This window comes from Panulirus ornatus, chromosome 7, assembly GCF_036320965.1.
Source record: "Panulirus ornatus isolate Po-2019 chromosome 7, ASM3632096v1, whole genome shotgun sequence".
Lineage (NCBI taxonomy): Eukaryota > Metazoa > Arthropoda > Malacostraca > Decapoda > Palinuridae > Panulirus > Panulirus ornatus.
Window position 1 is genome coordinate 5053812 of NC_092230.1, and position 18185 is coordinate 5071996.

Sequence of the window (18185 nt, forward strand, 5' to 3'; positions counted from 1 at the left end):
AGAACTTATCAAAAGCACTAGTTCCTATTTACTAAACTCCCTTTCCCAAGATACCTATGTTACCTGAGAGATTATTGAGGTTTTGTGTAGTTTCTGCATTCATATTCAAGCTTTATTTCCTGTAACATCTGTACTCTTTCAATGTTCCCTTCTATCACATATTCAAACCTGATTATTACAAGATAACTTCTTCCAACTCATCATATATATAATTTTCTCAATATCCATGTGTATCCGTAGTGTATCAGTCCCTCTCATTTTGGTGTGCTCCGTGACATGGTGGTATGGCAAATTTTCCTATATACACTCTACATACTTGTGTTACTATGGCTCCCTAACATGAGAATCCAAATTCCCCTAGTCTATAATTTGTGAACTGAAATCACACCCATTATCACTCTCTCAAGAAGTGAGAGGGAACAGTGTGGTTTTAAGAGTGACAGAGGATGTGTTCATCAAGAGTTTGCTTTAAAGACTGTGTGTAAAAGATACTTAAGAGAAACAGAAGGATCTGAATGTGACACTCATGGATCAGGAGAAAGTATCTCATTGGGTTGATAGGGATGTCTTGTGGAAGGTCTTACACATATATAATGTGGGGGGAAAACTAGACATAGGCTAAAGGCCCCCCTGTTGTCTGCCTTTCCAATGAACTCCCTTGTACTTTGCTTTACAAAACTGAGGTTTTTCATAAATTTCTCATCCACATAAACTGATGAAGTGCACCAATATGGCACAAAAGTAATTTTTTTTAACATATTACAACGAGCAAAATACCAGTGCACTGTTATATCAGTAATCTAAGCAACCACTATGAAGCACTACCCAAATTCTTCTGCTGAGAGAACAAATGACTGGCAAATTATACTTTGTTGTCTTCTGCTTACAAGTCAAGTAGGTTGGAAGTAGCTGTGACAGATCTCCATACACTGGAACCCAAACATCACACAATTAGGCTATAATTACACCAAACAAGTCAAGGCAATTTATTAGAGTCGTTTGACTCATTCCCATTCACACCAAAAGAGTCAAAGTGAGTCAGGTTCGTCACTGCCCACTCTGATTTTGAGCAGTACGGACACAAAACCTCTTGCTGAATTATATGTTCTTCTGTGGGTTCGATGCCATAGGAGGAGGAGAAACTCATTGCGAATACAAGAAGTCAACACCAAAAGACCAGATTTTGGTGCATTTAGTCACTTATTCTCAGACTTGGTGAACCATCCAGACATACTCTACACTTTCTTTAGGACAACATCTTACAACTTCAAGAAGTTGGTGGACATGACAGGATCATCTGTCAAGAAAATGGACACAAACTACCAGCGTGCAGTTGAAGCTGAGGACAGAACTGCCATATTTTTAAAGTAAGAGCTGTAATTTATGCGAAGCACACCAGTATGAATGATGGTAATCTTATACATAATACAATACTGATAAATGATTAAGCTATGAAACATTATGTAGAAAAATGAAGCCTGATTTCATTCGTGTCAGTGAGAGATACTCTTAAAAGTTAGATTACAAATAAAAAGTTAGGTTACACCTCAAAGGTTAGAATAAGCTGAATAATTAGAACTTGCATTGGAGAAGCAGTGATGATGTCACTAAATAATCATGTTGCTGGGTCTAGTAATGATGCTGGACAGGAAGGACAGATTTAAACAGCTTTCTTCTAAAAGCTTTGTGTACTTCAGTCATGATATCCATGCTGAGCACAGGTGACATTTGCTCATGACAGGTAGTAAGCTCAATAAAAAAGGTAGTTTGGATCATTATCATCAGCAGATCTCCATTTTCTCAACTTTTCAGCTCTTCTAGAAAATGCATGCCCATTTCATCTGTATTATCATTGCCTGGTTTTTTTTTGGTGACTTTTAGTGAAATAAAGTTTGATTAAGGAAGAGTGGGTTTGACAGTGCTGCCAACATCACCAATGTCAGCACTGCTTACAGTTTACATGAGAAAGACAGACAACAGGAGGCCTGATTGTCCCACGACTGGGTTGTCTGGTACAAAAAAATATATGTATATAATGAGAATGAAATATAATTATGCTTAGCAGTTTTTTAAGCTATCACTGACTCCCCACTGCTGTATATTAGCCTTCTAGTGTCTTTGTCACCACTGTCATTTAAAGAGTTTATTTCTGGCATTTTTCTCAGTATTCCTTAATTCATATAACATTTGTCTAAACTTCTGAAGGCATTCATAGTCTTAGCATTCACTATGTCTGACAATAACTTATTCCAGTGCTCAACACATTTATAGAAAAAGAAACTTTTTCCCACATCCATACTAAAATTTTAATTTAGCTTTGAGTTTTATTCCATTTGTCCTGGTGACCATATTTTCTTCTGTTTTGAAAAGATGTTCATGATTTACTTTATCGAATTTGCTCAGAATTTTGAAACCTTGGATTAAATTGCCGCAAAGTCTATCTACAATTTTTAAGGAAGAAGAGATCTAATCGTTTTAGCCTCTCTTCATATGACAGATTTCTAAGGAATGGGATCAATTCTGTTGCCCATCTTTGTACTTGCTCTAATTTTTCCTTGTCTTTTTTATAGTTTAGGGACCAAAACTGGACTGCATAATCAAGTTGTGGTCTTATTAGATTATCATAAAGTATGAGAATTGTTTCTGATGTCTTGTAATCTATGTTCCTGGCTATGAAACCTAAAATTTGGTTGCCTTTTTTACTTGCTGCTTGACAATGTTTAGTGTATTTCAGATAATTGCTAATGACTACTCCAAGGTCTTTTTCTTCATTTACTTTAGTTAGAGTTTCCGAATAGTAGCATTATGAGGTGAATTCATGGTGGGTTCCCATACTAATGTTATTTAATAATTAATTAAATGAATCATTAAATCATTGGCCTGCATGATGTTGCTGCTCACACCACAATGGACTCACAGTGACAGACATAAAAAATGTGTACATCCATAAACATGACTTGACTTGCCTTGGTGCAACTCGGCTCAACTCTCCCGATGTGAACGGTTTCAGCAAAAATACATATAAATTAAAGTGAACTGTAGTGGTGATTCAAGACAAATCAAGACCTGCCTGGACTCGTTTGGTGTAAATGCAACCTTGATGTCAACTACGCCATGATTAGGAATTAACAATATGTTTCTCTCTCCTGCATGCCAGCAAAATTAACTGCCAATTATAACAACCTAAGCTTGTGCAAGTGCACAAGTGCATTTCAGGCAATTCAAAAGTGATGACAGAAGTAGAGCTTATGTTCACCACCTTCCCCAATATGAACAAAGTAAGCCTGCAATATGAATGTCTTATAACTAAGTATCAGGCCTGGAAGAATGCTACTGCCTGGAAGATGGATGTGGATGACCTTTGTCAATACCACCTTGAGCTAGAGGATGTAGAGACACTGACTTTTGTTTATAAACGATTTTTAAAAAACAATCAATGAGCATTTATTGGCACGGGGACATGAACACTTCCATTCACTGTTATACAAAAAATTCATATATCTAATGCAGCCAAAAGTCTTTAGCTAGCAATCATACTCATAAAATTACAGAATTTATATAATTTATTTAATAAGACTTTTATTTACAGAGGTATACTGATTGGGCATTAAACAAAACTGTTGGAGAGCAGAAGCAGAAACAAACTTTTAAGAATAGTCATGGAAAGTGAGAGCCCTGAGAGATGTCATCACACAGCACTTTAATAGTGGTTTCGATTTCAATCAAATTTTTTCCATTGCAGGATATGACAAATTATTGGTCCTTCAGGCAGTGAGGGCTGGGCAAAGGTACTACTGAATGAGGTCTACTGGGGGATTGTTGATGGAGGGGTCTACAGGGGTGTTTATTGTGTAAGAGTTACTCTAGTCTGAAATATCATAATATAAGTGTTACTACATTCTCAACACTTTACACTGCACTCATGATGAATTCAGGGATACTTAAGATGCTTGTATCTTTAATGTACTTCTGAGAAACTCTCAGAAAATGACCATATTCATCACAGATATAGTAATGTCTGAGTAAATACTACATACAAAACATAACATGACTTTATCAGTAACCAGATACACTTGTGGGACAGATAACCCAACAGATACCTCCACATACCATTGCAGAGGTTAAGGCTACAATCAGTAATACAAATTCAATTTCCAAACCCTGTACCTCAAACTTACTGTAACTGCTGACAAAGTGACCTTTAACACTAACAGTCATACCTCAAAACAAATGCATATCAAATAATACAAACTTACCAAATCCTTGATCAATTAACTCTCTTGCTCACAACTGCCTTACTTAAAAAACGTAAAAGCAAAGTGATATACCCACAATACTTGGATAACGTTTCACTTACTGCCTATTTGTCTCAGGTGTTGGGAGGTCACCTATTGTGGTGAGAGTCAGTGTGGACCAATAGACTGAGCCAAGGTACTTTCTTGATAATGTCTTGAAGGCTGAATCTGTGGAGACAGAAGTAAACTTAGGACATAACCATCATCACCACCACAATGAACTGCCAGAAGTACTAGCAATCTCCTTAGCATCAGCAATGGCAGTTATGAGAGTGCATAAGCTAACAATTCCAAGCATTAAATGCTGAAACAAAACATATCTTTGTTGAAGCCTAATAGTAAATGAATAATTTGGAAACCTCATGTCTTTCAGACAACAGCTTTTTGATAATATACTGCCACAATTCTAAGCCTCTCCAGAAACTGAGAAGAAAAATATAGTTGTACGCTTAACGTGCAGGGCAACAGATGGTAATACCCTGAGAAACATGAACACAACTTAAACAATATGCAACTAGTCCAAAGAAGCCTTTTCCTATCAATCAGACTTTAGAATTAGTTGCAAAGGATGTCAAACATCTTAAACTTGATAAATAAATTTGTACAAAAAAGGAAAATTTACCTCCTAAATGACTCTTTGCATACAATGACTAAGAAGGATTGCAATGATACCATGCATTCATATAAAAAATCACAAAAGGGTTTAACTAAGCAGGAATAAATTCTCCCAGTACAGGCACAGGCCTAATCCATATAACAGCTGCATTTTCCATGTCTGAGCAAAACTCATGATTTGATCATACTCAAGAACCTTGTCAGGAATCAATCTAAATATCTAAAAGATTCTTATAAAGGTCCTCAAACATTTTAATTTCCAACACATCCCCCCACTTCAATACATTCTTATGTACAGCCCATAGCTTGCATCCTTACATCATTGGGACTTCTATACCTTCACACATACATATTTTCACCTCAGAGAACGACTCTTTCCATACATTCCTCAAGGCTCCCAGATCCTTTGCTCCCACCACCAAGCTTATGGCTCACCTACACTTCCTTGGTTCTATTAGCTGCCATTTCCACTTTACTTTCTCCAATTTTTCTCCACTCAAACTCATACCCCAACAAACCAACATCTTAGCGAAGTTAAACCTGATAACCCTGCTTTTATACAAATTTACTCTCAACTTTCTCCTTTCATACACACTCCAAGACTCGGACACTAACCCCAGCAGTTTCTCATTCGAATCTGCTACTAGTGCCATGGCATGAGTAATCAAGTGACTAACTTCTTAGGACCCCTCACTCCCTACAGAAAGCATACCTTCTCCAATCTCTAAGGCCTTGCATTCACCACCCTCACCACTCCATCCATAAACAAATTAAACAGCAATTGTGACATCACACACCCGTCACAAAGCCATCTTCTCGCCCTCCTCTGTTCCTACTCGCACACACCTCACTCTTAATAAAAACTCCTGACCACTTCTGATTGCTTCCTTCCATCTATTTATCTATATCTCTGATGCCTGTTCCCTTTGGGAACTCTGCTAAGGGCGTGGTTGCAGCAAAAGAGTCTGCGTAACTCCACAACTGGTAAACTCCAACTTTCTTCCTACATTTGTAACATCATCTGCATAGCATCTATAACAACCCTATCAAGTGCTTTCTCCAGATACATAAATGCCACATACAACTCCTCCTGCTTCTCTATGTATTGCTCACACATTCTTCAAATCAGACACCTGATCCATACATCCTCTACAACTTCTGAAACCACAATGTTCTTCCCAAATCTGATGCTCTGTGCACACCACCACTCTCATCACCCTTCATCCATAAGATTTCCAAATTTACTCAAGAAACTTACATGTTTGTAATTTGAACACTCACCTATGTCCTTCTTGCTTTTATATTTTTGCTATACATGCATTCTGCCAATCCTCTGGTACCTCACCATGATCCTGACAACATTGAAAATCTTAGCCAACCAATTGATGAGTCAACCATTTATTAAGAAATGTGACTGCAATACCATCCACTTTGTCACATCAAATATTACACAAGACTTTCTCCAATTCTTCTCCCTTCTTTAAACTATTTGCCAAGACTCTCTCACCATGCATACCTCCTTATCCCAAACAACATATATCTACTACCCTATTTATCAATAAATCTTTAATCTTTAACCTTCTCTAGGTTTAAAGGGTGCTCTATATGCATTAAATCCTCAACAAATGTCCAACATGTTCAGTTTAAATATAGGTATTTGTGCTAATACATACAAGCATTTTTTCTTTCTTTTTATCTCTGTACACCAAGATGTTTCTTTGTGCAAGCCTTAAGTTTCCATTCACACAAACTTCACACACAAAATGGGCCAAAAGTACCTGATCACATATGATTAAATAGATCTTTTTATTCATATATGATTTTGCATTAGTGAGGTAGCACCAGGAACAACGAAAAGTCAAATCTGCTCACATCCATTCTCAAGCTGTTATGCATAATACACTGAAACCACAGCTCTCTAGCCACACCCAGGTCCTCAGACTTTTCTATATTTTACCCTGGAGATTTCACATGATCTGGTCAAGTCCACTGACAGCACATCAACCCCAGTATACTACAAAGCTCCGATTCATTCTATCCTGTGCATGCCTTTTACTGTATGCACAGGCCATGTTCAAGCCCTGATCACAAATCCATTTTCACTCCATCCTTCCATCTCCAATATGGTCTTCCCATTCTTGCTCCTTTCACACCTGACACATATATTCTCTTTGTTAACCTTTCCTCACTTATTATGGCTAGTGATTACCAAAGTCTGCATTTTTGTTCAAGTGACAAAAATTTAAACTGGGGCATTCATTATTGGTGTTACATCACTCGCAACTATAATTGCCAATGGGAAAAATAACCTAGTATCAGTCATGTTCATAAAATGAGGGGAGAGGTACTATCCAGGCATGTGCACTCATGTGCATCACATTAATCAATAGATGATGAGTGATAATTTCTGAGGCAGTAATTTTGCAGATGTTGAACTGTAACTGTTGGCACTGGGAAAAGTTCTTAACATAACAGTAATCCATTGACAATGAGGGAGATGAAACCTATGAGCAAGAGTTAACGAACAAGTAATAAGCCAACTGCATGGTGGCACACAAAATATGGTTATCATTTTTTTCTTTTTTCCTTGAGAAATGTTCATTTAGCTAAAAATCCATTACAAGGGGCTGTCATAACATGGTGTCTATTGACTTAATGCTATAAGATGTTATTTTGGTGTTTCATAGATAAAATCAAGATATTGATAAGGTAAATACATTATGAAATTAATCGATGTTCAAAAGTCTGTCATAGCTTGCAGTACTCTTGATCACTGCAGCTGCACTCGAACAGCACCTTCCTGACCTGCTCTCCATTGTCTTAGCTGTTTGTTTAAAGTTAGGAAGTGGTGGATTGGCAGGTTCTTTGCATCCTCTCGCTTATCAAGTACTGTTCAAATGGTAGTGGGAGGCAATCTAAGTGACTGATCCACATGTGCCCTGATGCTCGCCTCACTTTTAATTGTACTGCATTTATCAAAGGAATATTTTTCATACCTGTTAAATGAAAAAACTGTTTGACAAAGCTGTGTTGGAAGACCTTTCTCTGTACTTTCTATCAACTAATGGGACTATAATATCTATCAAAATAATTTTTGAAAAGCTCAAAATACTACTGTTTCGAGGGTCCCACCACAGAATATCAATCATTCTAAAAGAATTAAATGGATACCTTTGATGCTCAGCTTCTCTCTTTATATCTAACTTATTCTTTATATACATTATCACTTCGTTGCATCTGAAATACAGGTTAACCAACCCTCTCTCAAACTGTATATCATGCACATTATCTATGATACAATTTCTTAACCAGCAACATATAAATATACTATATGATTCTACAATATCAAAGAGGTTGTAATGATAACTAACCTTGGTAGTAAGGATAGGTCCAGTAACCACTAAAGTGCTCTGCCTCAGATAACATGTAATAGAAGCAGCCAAACCAGTGGGCAAGGAGGAGAAGAATATGTATAAGATTCACCACACGCCACATGTTGGGGTAAAGCGTACGGGACTCTACCATGTAATAGTAGTTATAGACTCGGTATACCTTGATAAATCTAGGAAATCTTATGATGGGATGTGAACCAATCTGAAATAGAAATGAATCCATATGACTAAGCAGCAAATGGCAAAATTTTCTTTCTAAACCTCAGTTCTGAAAAGATTTGATTTTTCGAAAAAAGTAGTAATAGAAGCCTCAAATTACTGACATCCAATAATATACACTACAATTCTATCCTTCTACTTTAAGATTTTGAAGCAAAATCAAATGGTACTTTAATGACAGGTCTGGTAAAAAAAAATTTCCCTTTTATATTCATCATGTAGAAAATTTCCTACAGGTCAATTATTGTGGCATATTCCCAACAGTCAGGTCTGTAACATAATAAAAACACTCAGATTCCAATTGAATGTTTTCATTTGGTCTGTGATGACAGTAGCAGTTAAGAAAAAATCAAAATGAAGAGATCTAATTCTTATTGAGGGGCAAACACAATACACATGCAATGCCAGGAGATTACATCACTTTGCACCTAATAGGGTTTAAATCTGTGTCATTATGTTGGTGAGAATACTTTGTGAACCAGTAACAATCATTACAAATGGCTGTAAGTAGATTCTGTTACATAGGGAAATTCAATACACTCAATAGTTACATTAAAATACAAATACAGCACTTTCAATATTCAAAAATTCTCAGTGACTCCTGCATCCTCCCATCACTGGAATTTTTCCTCCCAATACCAGAAGTGTTTGGTATTTCTGGATATAAAGTGGCTTTGCCTCAACATGTGAGCATGTGTTGCTGTGTGGAATGCAAACTTAGGCTGTGATTGGCTACACAGAATATTGTACTTAAGTATAATATGCATGTTACCCAGCACTCTAACATGTAAGAGAGAGGGATATGTTCCAGACTAATCCCATCCATCCCTAGATTCACTCACAACATGTATTAGAGACAAATACATCAAAAATACATCTTATTACACAAACAGTGATAAATGTTAATATAATATCTAAGTGTCCTGTGGGAAGACAACACAAAAGGTGACAAAAAGCATTCAACACTTCACTGTATATCCTCCCTCCCCTCCTGTTAAAACAGATTCCTTCATATTTGAGGTAGAAAAAAAAATTATACTGAATTTAAAATATGAGAAGGGATGAGATTTACACATCACTGACCTATTTTTGAAAGAAGCTAATTTTGAGGATCCATAGTGTTGGAGTAAGCAAGTTAAAGGAGCCATCTGTAAAGGCTCATAGTAGTAGAGGAATTGAGGGTTGGGGTGCCCTTCATCACTACTCAGCTCTTCTCCATATTATTCTAATACTGATTCTTTCATAATTTTGGTGAACAATAATAATACAGGATGCACAGCACCATACAAATACTGAACATGAAATTAAAGAAGGGAAGTCATTTACACACTATTACTCTCATCAATCAAATGAGCCAGCTGTGAAGGTCCATAACAGAGGGTACAAGTGCAGGGGATAAAACTCCATTACCATCACTTCCTCTTTATTTCAGTTTGTGGTAAAAATAATAATTTAGGATGTATTGTATACAGTGGCAGCTTGCGACAATGCAAAGTACAGGGACTGCAACTGACTTGAGTTATGAACAGAAAATTAGCTGATATATGTCTATGGGGTAAACCATGGAAAGCTGTGTAGGTATGTATATTTGCGTGTGTGGACGTGTATGTATATACATGTGTATGGGGTGGGTTGGGCCATTTCTTTCGTCTGTTTCCTTGCGCTACCTCGCAAACGCGGGAGACAGCGGGCAAAAAAAAAAAAAAAAAAAAAAAAAAGTCTACTTACCTCACCTTTACAATATGTATAAGTTGACTGCATAATGCTTATTCATAGCAGATCATAAAATCAGTGATGAGCATTTTGAAGTTTATTTACAATAACCCTTGCACCCCTTTCTAAATAAGAGTCTTTGCATTATCTAGGGCCTTTTTCCAAGGGTTCCTGTAGCCCAACACTGCTACTTTCAGCACAAGGAAAATGTGAACTCCATTGTAAAGAGAAGCTCTTTGATGAGACCGTTTTCCAATGATACAGTATCGCCAAAGGAAACTCTTCACTTGTGGTTGTAACCTCAAGCAAGCAGAGTCCAAGCAACTATGTTATTTATAACTTTTTCATTAGTTTCTTTAATTTCTTTGATAATTCAATTTTCAACTGATATTACTGCATGGGCTGTCAATGTAACTTTCATGGAGGTTTAACACAAAATTCTTACAAAAATTTATATTTTACAAGTATTTTGCTTTGTTTTCCCTGAGTTCATGAAAACGAAATGCCTGATACATGGTGAGAGTATAAAATACTTGGTGACTGGACAAGATACGTTTCCTTTCACTTGCAAAACAGAATATGAAGTACACTACTTACTGTATCAGTCTGGTATGACAGTCTGGTGGAATACTTTATGTAATATGTTAAGGCTATATTGGGTAGGGAACAACTGTTGGATGGTGTTAAAACTTTCTACAGAGAGGCAAATGCATGTGTTGGTGTGGATGGAGTTGAGCAAAAGTTTTGGTGTACATGTGGATGTAAGGCATGGCTGTATGATGTTACCATAGAATTCTAACATATATATGGATGGAGTAATAAAATAGGTGACAGCAAAACTAAGGAAAAGGGGTGTGGAGATGGAGTGTGGTGGTGAGGTATGGTGGCTAGATACAACATAGTTTGCACATAATATTGTTGTGATTGCTGAGAGTGAAGAGGAGTTGCAGAAAGTTGTAGGTGTGTTTTCTGATGTGTGTAATCATAAGCAATTGAAGGTATATGTATGTAAAAGTAAAGTAATGGTGTCTGAAAAGAAACGGAGTGAAAACATAGATTTCGCAAAGCCCTACAGAGTGAAACAAGAAACTGTACAAAACTGTGATACAGACATTAGAGGAGAGAGAGGCTAGAGGTGACAGATTTAAGTATTAGTATTTGGGAGCTATTTTGGTTAAGTTTGTTGATATGAAAGGAGAATGATAATGGAGAGACCAGTACAAGGTAGGAAAATCATTGGGTTCCTTAATAGAATTATGAAAGAGATGTAAGTATGGAAGTGAAGAAAGGATTATGGGACACCACAGTCCTCCTGACCGTGACTTATGCAACTGAAACATGGACACGGGATGAGTTACAAAGGTCAAGAACCCAAGCTGTGGAAATGAGCGGCTTGAGAGGAGCATGTGGTATGACTAGATGAAATGAAGAAATAAATGATGGGGTGTATGAGACTTGGCATGGCAGGGAAGGTAGAGGCAATAAATTGTGGAGCAACAGAGTGAAACATGATACTTTGAGGTGGTTTAAGCATGTGGGAAGAATGCATGATGGGAAGTTTACAGGGAGAGTGCATGATAGTACAATTAAAGGGGCTGGCATTAAGAAACACCATATGTGAAATGGAGAAATACAGTGGAAGAGTTCTGGAGGGAGAGAAATTGTGGAAGAATGCAAGGCACAAATGGATAGAAATACAGAGAGCCTTTTGCTTTGGCCACCCCCTTGATGGGAGTTCCCAGATGGAATGGGCATCAAAAAACAGCAGACAATACTGTAGGTCTAATCTGGCTGTGCCCTCCTAAATGGATATCTAAGTTGATGTTAGTCATCTTAGTGTATTTTCATCTAATTTGCTAGGTATTAAGAATATATGGTGTGGGAGGCAAGTTGTTAGAAGCAGTGAAAAGTTTTTATCGAGGATGTAAGGCATGTGTATGTGTAGGAAGAGAGGAAAGTGACTGGTTCTCAGTGAATGTAGGTTTGCGGCAGGGGTGTGTGATGTCGCCATGGTTGTTTAATTTGTTTATGGATGGGGTTGTTAGGGAGGTGAATGCAAGAGTTTTGGAAAGAGGGGCAAGTATGAAGTCTGTTGGGGATAAGAGAGCTTGGGAAGTGAGTCAGTTGTTGTTCGCTGATGATACAGCGCTGGTGGCTGATTCATGCGAGAAACTGCAGAAGCTGGTGACTGAGTTTGGTAAAGTGTGTGAAAGAAGAAAGTTAAGAGTAAATGTGAATAAGAGCAAGGTAATTAGGTACAGTAGGGTTGAGGGTCAAGTCAATTGGGAGGTAAGTTTGAATGGAGAAAAACTGGAGGAAGTAAAGTGTTTTAGATATCTGGGAGTGGATCTGGCAGCGGATGGAACCATGGAAGCGGAAATGGATCATAGGGTGGGGGAGGGGGCGAAAATCCTGGGAGCCTTGAAGAATGTGTGGAAGTCGAGAACATTATCTCGGAAAGCAAAAATGGGTATGTTTGAAGGAATAGTGGTTCCAACAATGTTGTATGGTTGCGAGGCGTGGGCTATGGATAGAGTTGTGCACAGGAGGATGGATGTGCTGGAAATGAGATGTTTGAGGACAATGTGTGGTGTGAGGTGGTTTGATCGAGTGAGTAACGTAAGGGTGAGAGAGATGTGTGGAAATAAAAAGAGCGTGGTTGAGAGAGCAGAATAGGGTGTTTTGAAATGGTTTGGGCAAATGGAGAGAATGAGTGAGGAAAGATTGACCAAGAGGATATATGTGTCGGAGGTGGAGGGAACGAGGAGAAGTGGGAGACCAAATTGGAGGTGGAAAGATGGAGTGAAAAAGATTTTGTGTGATCGAGGCCTGAACATGCAGGAAGGTGAAAGGAGGGCAAGGAATAGAGTGAATTGGATCGATGTGGTATACCGGGGTTGACGTGCTGTCAGTGGATTGAATCAGGGCATGTGAAGCATCTGGGGTAAACCATGGAAAGCTGTGTAGGTATTGTATATTTGCGTGTGTGGACGTATGTATATACATATGTATGGGGGTGGGTTATGCCATTTCTTTCGTCTGTTTCCTTGCGCTACCTCGCAAACGCGGGAGACAGCGGCAAAAAAAAAAAGAAAGAAAAAAAAAAATTATAATCTACATTCAGCAAGTAATTTGTAGGTACGGATTGTCACAAATGAAATCTGCTCACCATGAATTCATGAAATAAAGGTCCCATAATTTGAAGAAGACAGTAAGATTACTATTTGTATTGAACGTAATAAGTACAAATTTGAATAATGATCAACTGACACCCATAGAAAAGAAAGTGATATATCAATGTAAAATGATCAAGCAAGTTTTACCCATAACACAAGCTATGGGCTAGCAACTGGGTTAATTACCATCCACCACCACCTATTATATATCACCATTAAATAGCAATCAATTTCTAGCACTTTGAAAATTCTACAAAATCTGTCAGTGATATGGTAAATAATCTACATGTAAAACAATTGCAAAATAATTCAAAATAAATTCTGTATCTTTTTGATCCCTAGCTTCCCTTTAAAACTGCTACACAGTGCAAATGAAATGCCAATAAAATCCAGCTTTATACACTTTTAACCTTTTTAATTTGTTTTCTAAGCAACTAGAAATTACAATATAAGCAAAACTTTATTCCATTTTTGTTTGCAAGGCATTATCACTACACAGATTATCTCCTATCACAATTTTGTTCATGGTTTTACTGAAGAGTTTGATGCAAGTAATCTTTTGTCCTTGGTACATATCAGTGTTTTTGTACCCACCACAAAAAAATTCTCTTTAGTGTGAACTACTTTTTACTAAACAAATGACTACATAAAATGTCTCAAAACGTTAAATCTTTTACACCTAACATGAGATGGGTATTGAAATATGATTATTACATAACTTGCAGGCCATTTTGAAAATCCATGCTGAATATTTTTGATCATTTTTGACCACTTACATGCTGCTTTATTCTTTCTACAGACCATACATTACTTTAAAATCAACTTTATATCTGTATCAATATAAAAAATAAAAAATCTAAACACCAAAGCATTTCCTGAAGCACTCTCATTGATACATGCCACATGGTCACTTTACTTACACAATAATACATGCCATTCGCTGCCATGTCTACTCCTAGGTATGTAAAACACTCCTTTTACTCAAAGTTCTCTACCGACCAACCTGTCTCTCTCCAGCGATAAACCTAATACCTTTGCTTTTATTCACATTTACTCTTAACTTCAGATAATTTCCCAAACTCAGAAACCAAGTAATGCAGTTCTCACTTGAATCTGCAATCAGCACCATATGATCAGCAAACAATAACTGACTCATCTCCCAAGCATCCGACATACTGCATATCTACCCATATCTTCCTAAAACCTTCCCCCATGCACTTCCCTTACTAACCCATTCATAAACAAACTGAACAACCATGGCAACATTATTATCCTTATCATTAACACTACTATCATTGTAATAATAATTATTATTATCACTATTATTATATCATAATCACTATCATCATTACACTGAATCACCTTAGGATTGCTGCTCCACAAGCTTTTGCAGCAACAAGTTGCCCTACACTCAGGATGAACTCATCAGTACCAAGTTCTTAGAAGAGACTTTAATGTTTCTACACCTGCCAATAATGCAGCCTTGCTAAAGGTGACTATTCATCTGCTGCATAACTTTCAAGCACGCAGAGACTGGGTATGCCTCTACATGAGCAAAGTAAAGCCTCAAGCTGTTACCTAGCCACTATGCTGAACGAGGGTGAGTGATACCTGAACATCAAAAAAATTCACACACATCTTTTTACAATTGGAGATCATGGCCTAGTCTTAATCTCCCAACTACAAACAGAAATCAATGACATTAAACCAAACCCTGGGCAAATAGTGTACCTCTCCCGACAGTGCCAAATGCTCATCATCAAAGCACTACTTGATCAGATTCGCCAACTGCCTTCAGTGGTATCATCTCTACCGCTGATCACTTCCACCCATTAACCACTACTACAAACTTATAAAGTACCTCAAGCACACAACACAAACACCCAACAAACATCACAAAGCATACAGTCCAACTCCTTACAAACAAAACAATGGACCTCTGTAGCATAGCAGTTACCATTCCTGACCATGACACATTCACAAGCTGCCCTGGGTCGAACGCATAGGTATGAATCCTGGTTGTGGCAGACGGTCCACAGTTAACTTAGCCATTCGTCCACCCTTAGGGGATGATCAGCAAAATGGGTGCCTGGCTCAGGCAAGTAAATGTGAATAAGATCAAGGTTATTAGGTACAGTAAGGTTGAGGGAGAAGTCAACTGGAAGGAAAGTTTGAATGGAGAAAAACTGGAGGAAGTGAAGTGTTTTAGATATCTGGGAGTGGATTTGGCAGCGGATGGACCCATGGAAGCAGAAGTGAATCATAGAGTGGGGAGGGGTGAGAGTTCTGGGAGCGTTGAAGAATGTGTGGAAGTCAAGAACATTATCTCGGAAAGCAAAAATGGGTATGTTTGAAAGAATAGTGGTTCCAACAATGTTATATGGTTGCAAGGTGTGGGCTATAGATAGAGTTGTGCAGAGGAGGGTGGATGTGCTGGAAGTGAGATGTTTGAGGACAATATGAAATGTGAGGTGGTTTGATCGAGTAAGTAATGTAAGGGTAAGAGAGATATGTGGTAATAAAAAGAGTGTGGTTGAGAGAGCAGAAGATGGTGTTTTGAAATGGTTTGGGCACATGGAGAGAATGAGTGAGGAAAGATTGACCAAGAGGATATATGTGTCAAGAGGTGGAGGGAACGAGGAGAAGTGGGAGACCAAATTGGAAGTGGAAAGATAGAGTGAAAAAGATTTTGAGTGATCGGGGCCTGAACATGCAGGAGGGTGAAAGGCGTGCAAGGAATAGAGTGAATTGGAATGATGTGGTATACCGGGGTCGACGTACTATCAATGGATTGAACCAGGGCATGTGAAGAGTCTGGGGTAAAGCATGGAAATTTGTGTGGGGCCTGGATGTGGAAAGGGAGCTGTGGTTTCGGTGCATTATTACATGACAGAGACTGAGTGTGAACGAATGTGGCCTTTGTTGTCTTTTCCTAGCACTACCTAGCGCACATGAGGGGGGAGGGGGGTTGTTATTTTCATGTGTGGCAGGGTGGCGATGGGAATGAATACAAACAGACAGTATATATATCGCTAGTGAGATGACCTTGATCAGGGCCTCAGTTTCCCAAGCCATCTCAGCTAAAAAAAAAAGAAAAAAAAAGAAAAAAAAAATACATATATATATATATATATATATATATATCAGAATCCTAACCACAAACAACCCAAATAGCACCAAAAAATATCCAACACCTACCTCTATGGTGATTTCACTGTTCACCATCTTACTCATATTAATACTCACACTTATGATCCCCAGAGTGATCTATTAATGAACCAACAGCAATCATGCCTGGTTCCTAGGGGTTTATCCTTGGGATCCCCATCTTCTTGATGAGTCTCCCTCCGGCAGCCAGCCTTGCCATACATTAACTCTTGCATACATGGACTACTTGAACCATGCTAAATGAATACTCCTCTGACTACCTGCCCATCTTGATAACATTCTAAGAAGCCTAACAAACTCACAAACCCACCAAAATGACAAATCAAATGAAATCAGACTGGCCAACTTTCACAGTACCTGGAATCTAATCTCAAAAAATCATTGTAGATCTACCAATCCCAAAGCCTGCAACCCCACCCTACATTAACATCAACCAAGCCACCAAATATCAAATACTACAACAAAATAGAAATATAATGTAAACTTCTCACCACAGGTTCTTTACCTTTTAAAACAAAGAAACATGCTCAGATAAAACCACACACCATCAACAGAAATCACAGAATAAATCCAAACTCTAAACATCACTTGCCTATCAACTTATAGGCAAACTGCAAACTGGCACTCCTTTTTTATCAAAAGGACCAACCAACTCTGGCACACAAAGAAGTTACAGAATTATACTAATCCAGTACCTGCTCATGAAGCACTTCAGACCAATCCAGTGACATCTCTTCTACCAAAGAACACAGTTATACAAATGAGGCACTACTCCAAAATTAGACACAAAGACCACATCCCTAAGCTGTGAAGTCATGAAAATTCTACAAAAAACCATACTGGAAGAGCTGTTCATTAATCCCTTACTCCCGAAATAAATTATTACATAAAACACTTTGGCCCAGTTGCAATCCAAGCACTTATCTACAGATACTTTCACCAATTCTGGATACGCAACAAATTATCATATCCTTTCATTCGCTGCACCTCTGGGACACTTGTGCTGGCACTTTCTATGAATACGGTGTGTCAAAGGTCAACTCATCTCCATTTTTCTTGACACTGGGTGCCCAGAATGTATTACTTAAGACTGCACATGCCATGCCCTGGGCCCCACTTTTGATCGGGCAATTGATAATTATGCTGGTAAATCATTCAACGGTGCTGGTGGTACGCACTTGGCCATTTTGGGTGTGGGCACCTTACCCTTTGACTTGGACGCTGCCATGTAACCATTAAGGTCTGTCATGTTTGACCTACATTTTGTGGGTGACCTCCTATGTTTTCAGTCTAAGAGGGTACACTCATCAGACATACAGTCTACACGATGACGTCTCTTACTGCATGGCTTATACCAGTATATTCAACCTCAAGAGAAAACTGTTTGTAATAATACTTACCACTCAGTTGCTTTGTATGTAGCTTCTGGTGATAGGCTGGCATGCTCCTCCCTGCATGATATTAACTCCCTTCCCAGCTAGCTGTCCCTGACTCTCCTTCTGGAATCATGCTTGAGCAGTCTTTAGCGGTTGGCAGGGACACCAGACAGATATGCTTAACCTCACAGACGATTTGGTCACAGTGAGGGGTCATTTATCTGGAGACGT

At 38.2% G+C, this 18185-nt stretch overlaps 1 protein-coding gene across 1 annotated transcript in view; it reads right to left on the minus strand.

Annotated features, from left to right (window-relative positions):
- Nucleotides 1–18185, minus strand: part of LOC139749653 (uncharacterized) — a 913398-nt gene that overhangs the window by 213241 nt on the left and 681972 nt on the right. The window contains exons 7-8 of the mRNA XM_071663824.1: nt 8282–8504; nt 4358–4463 (exon numbers count right to left, since the gene is read on the minus strand). Coding sequence (XP_071519925.1) covers nt 4358–4463; nt 8282–8504 — 329 coding nt within the window. The remainder of the gene's footprint in view (nt 1–4357; nt 4464–8281; nt 8505–18185) is intronic.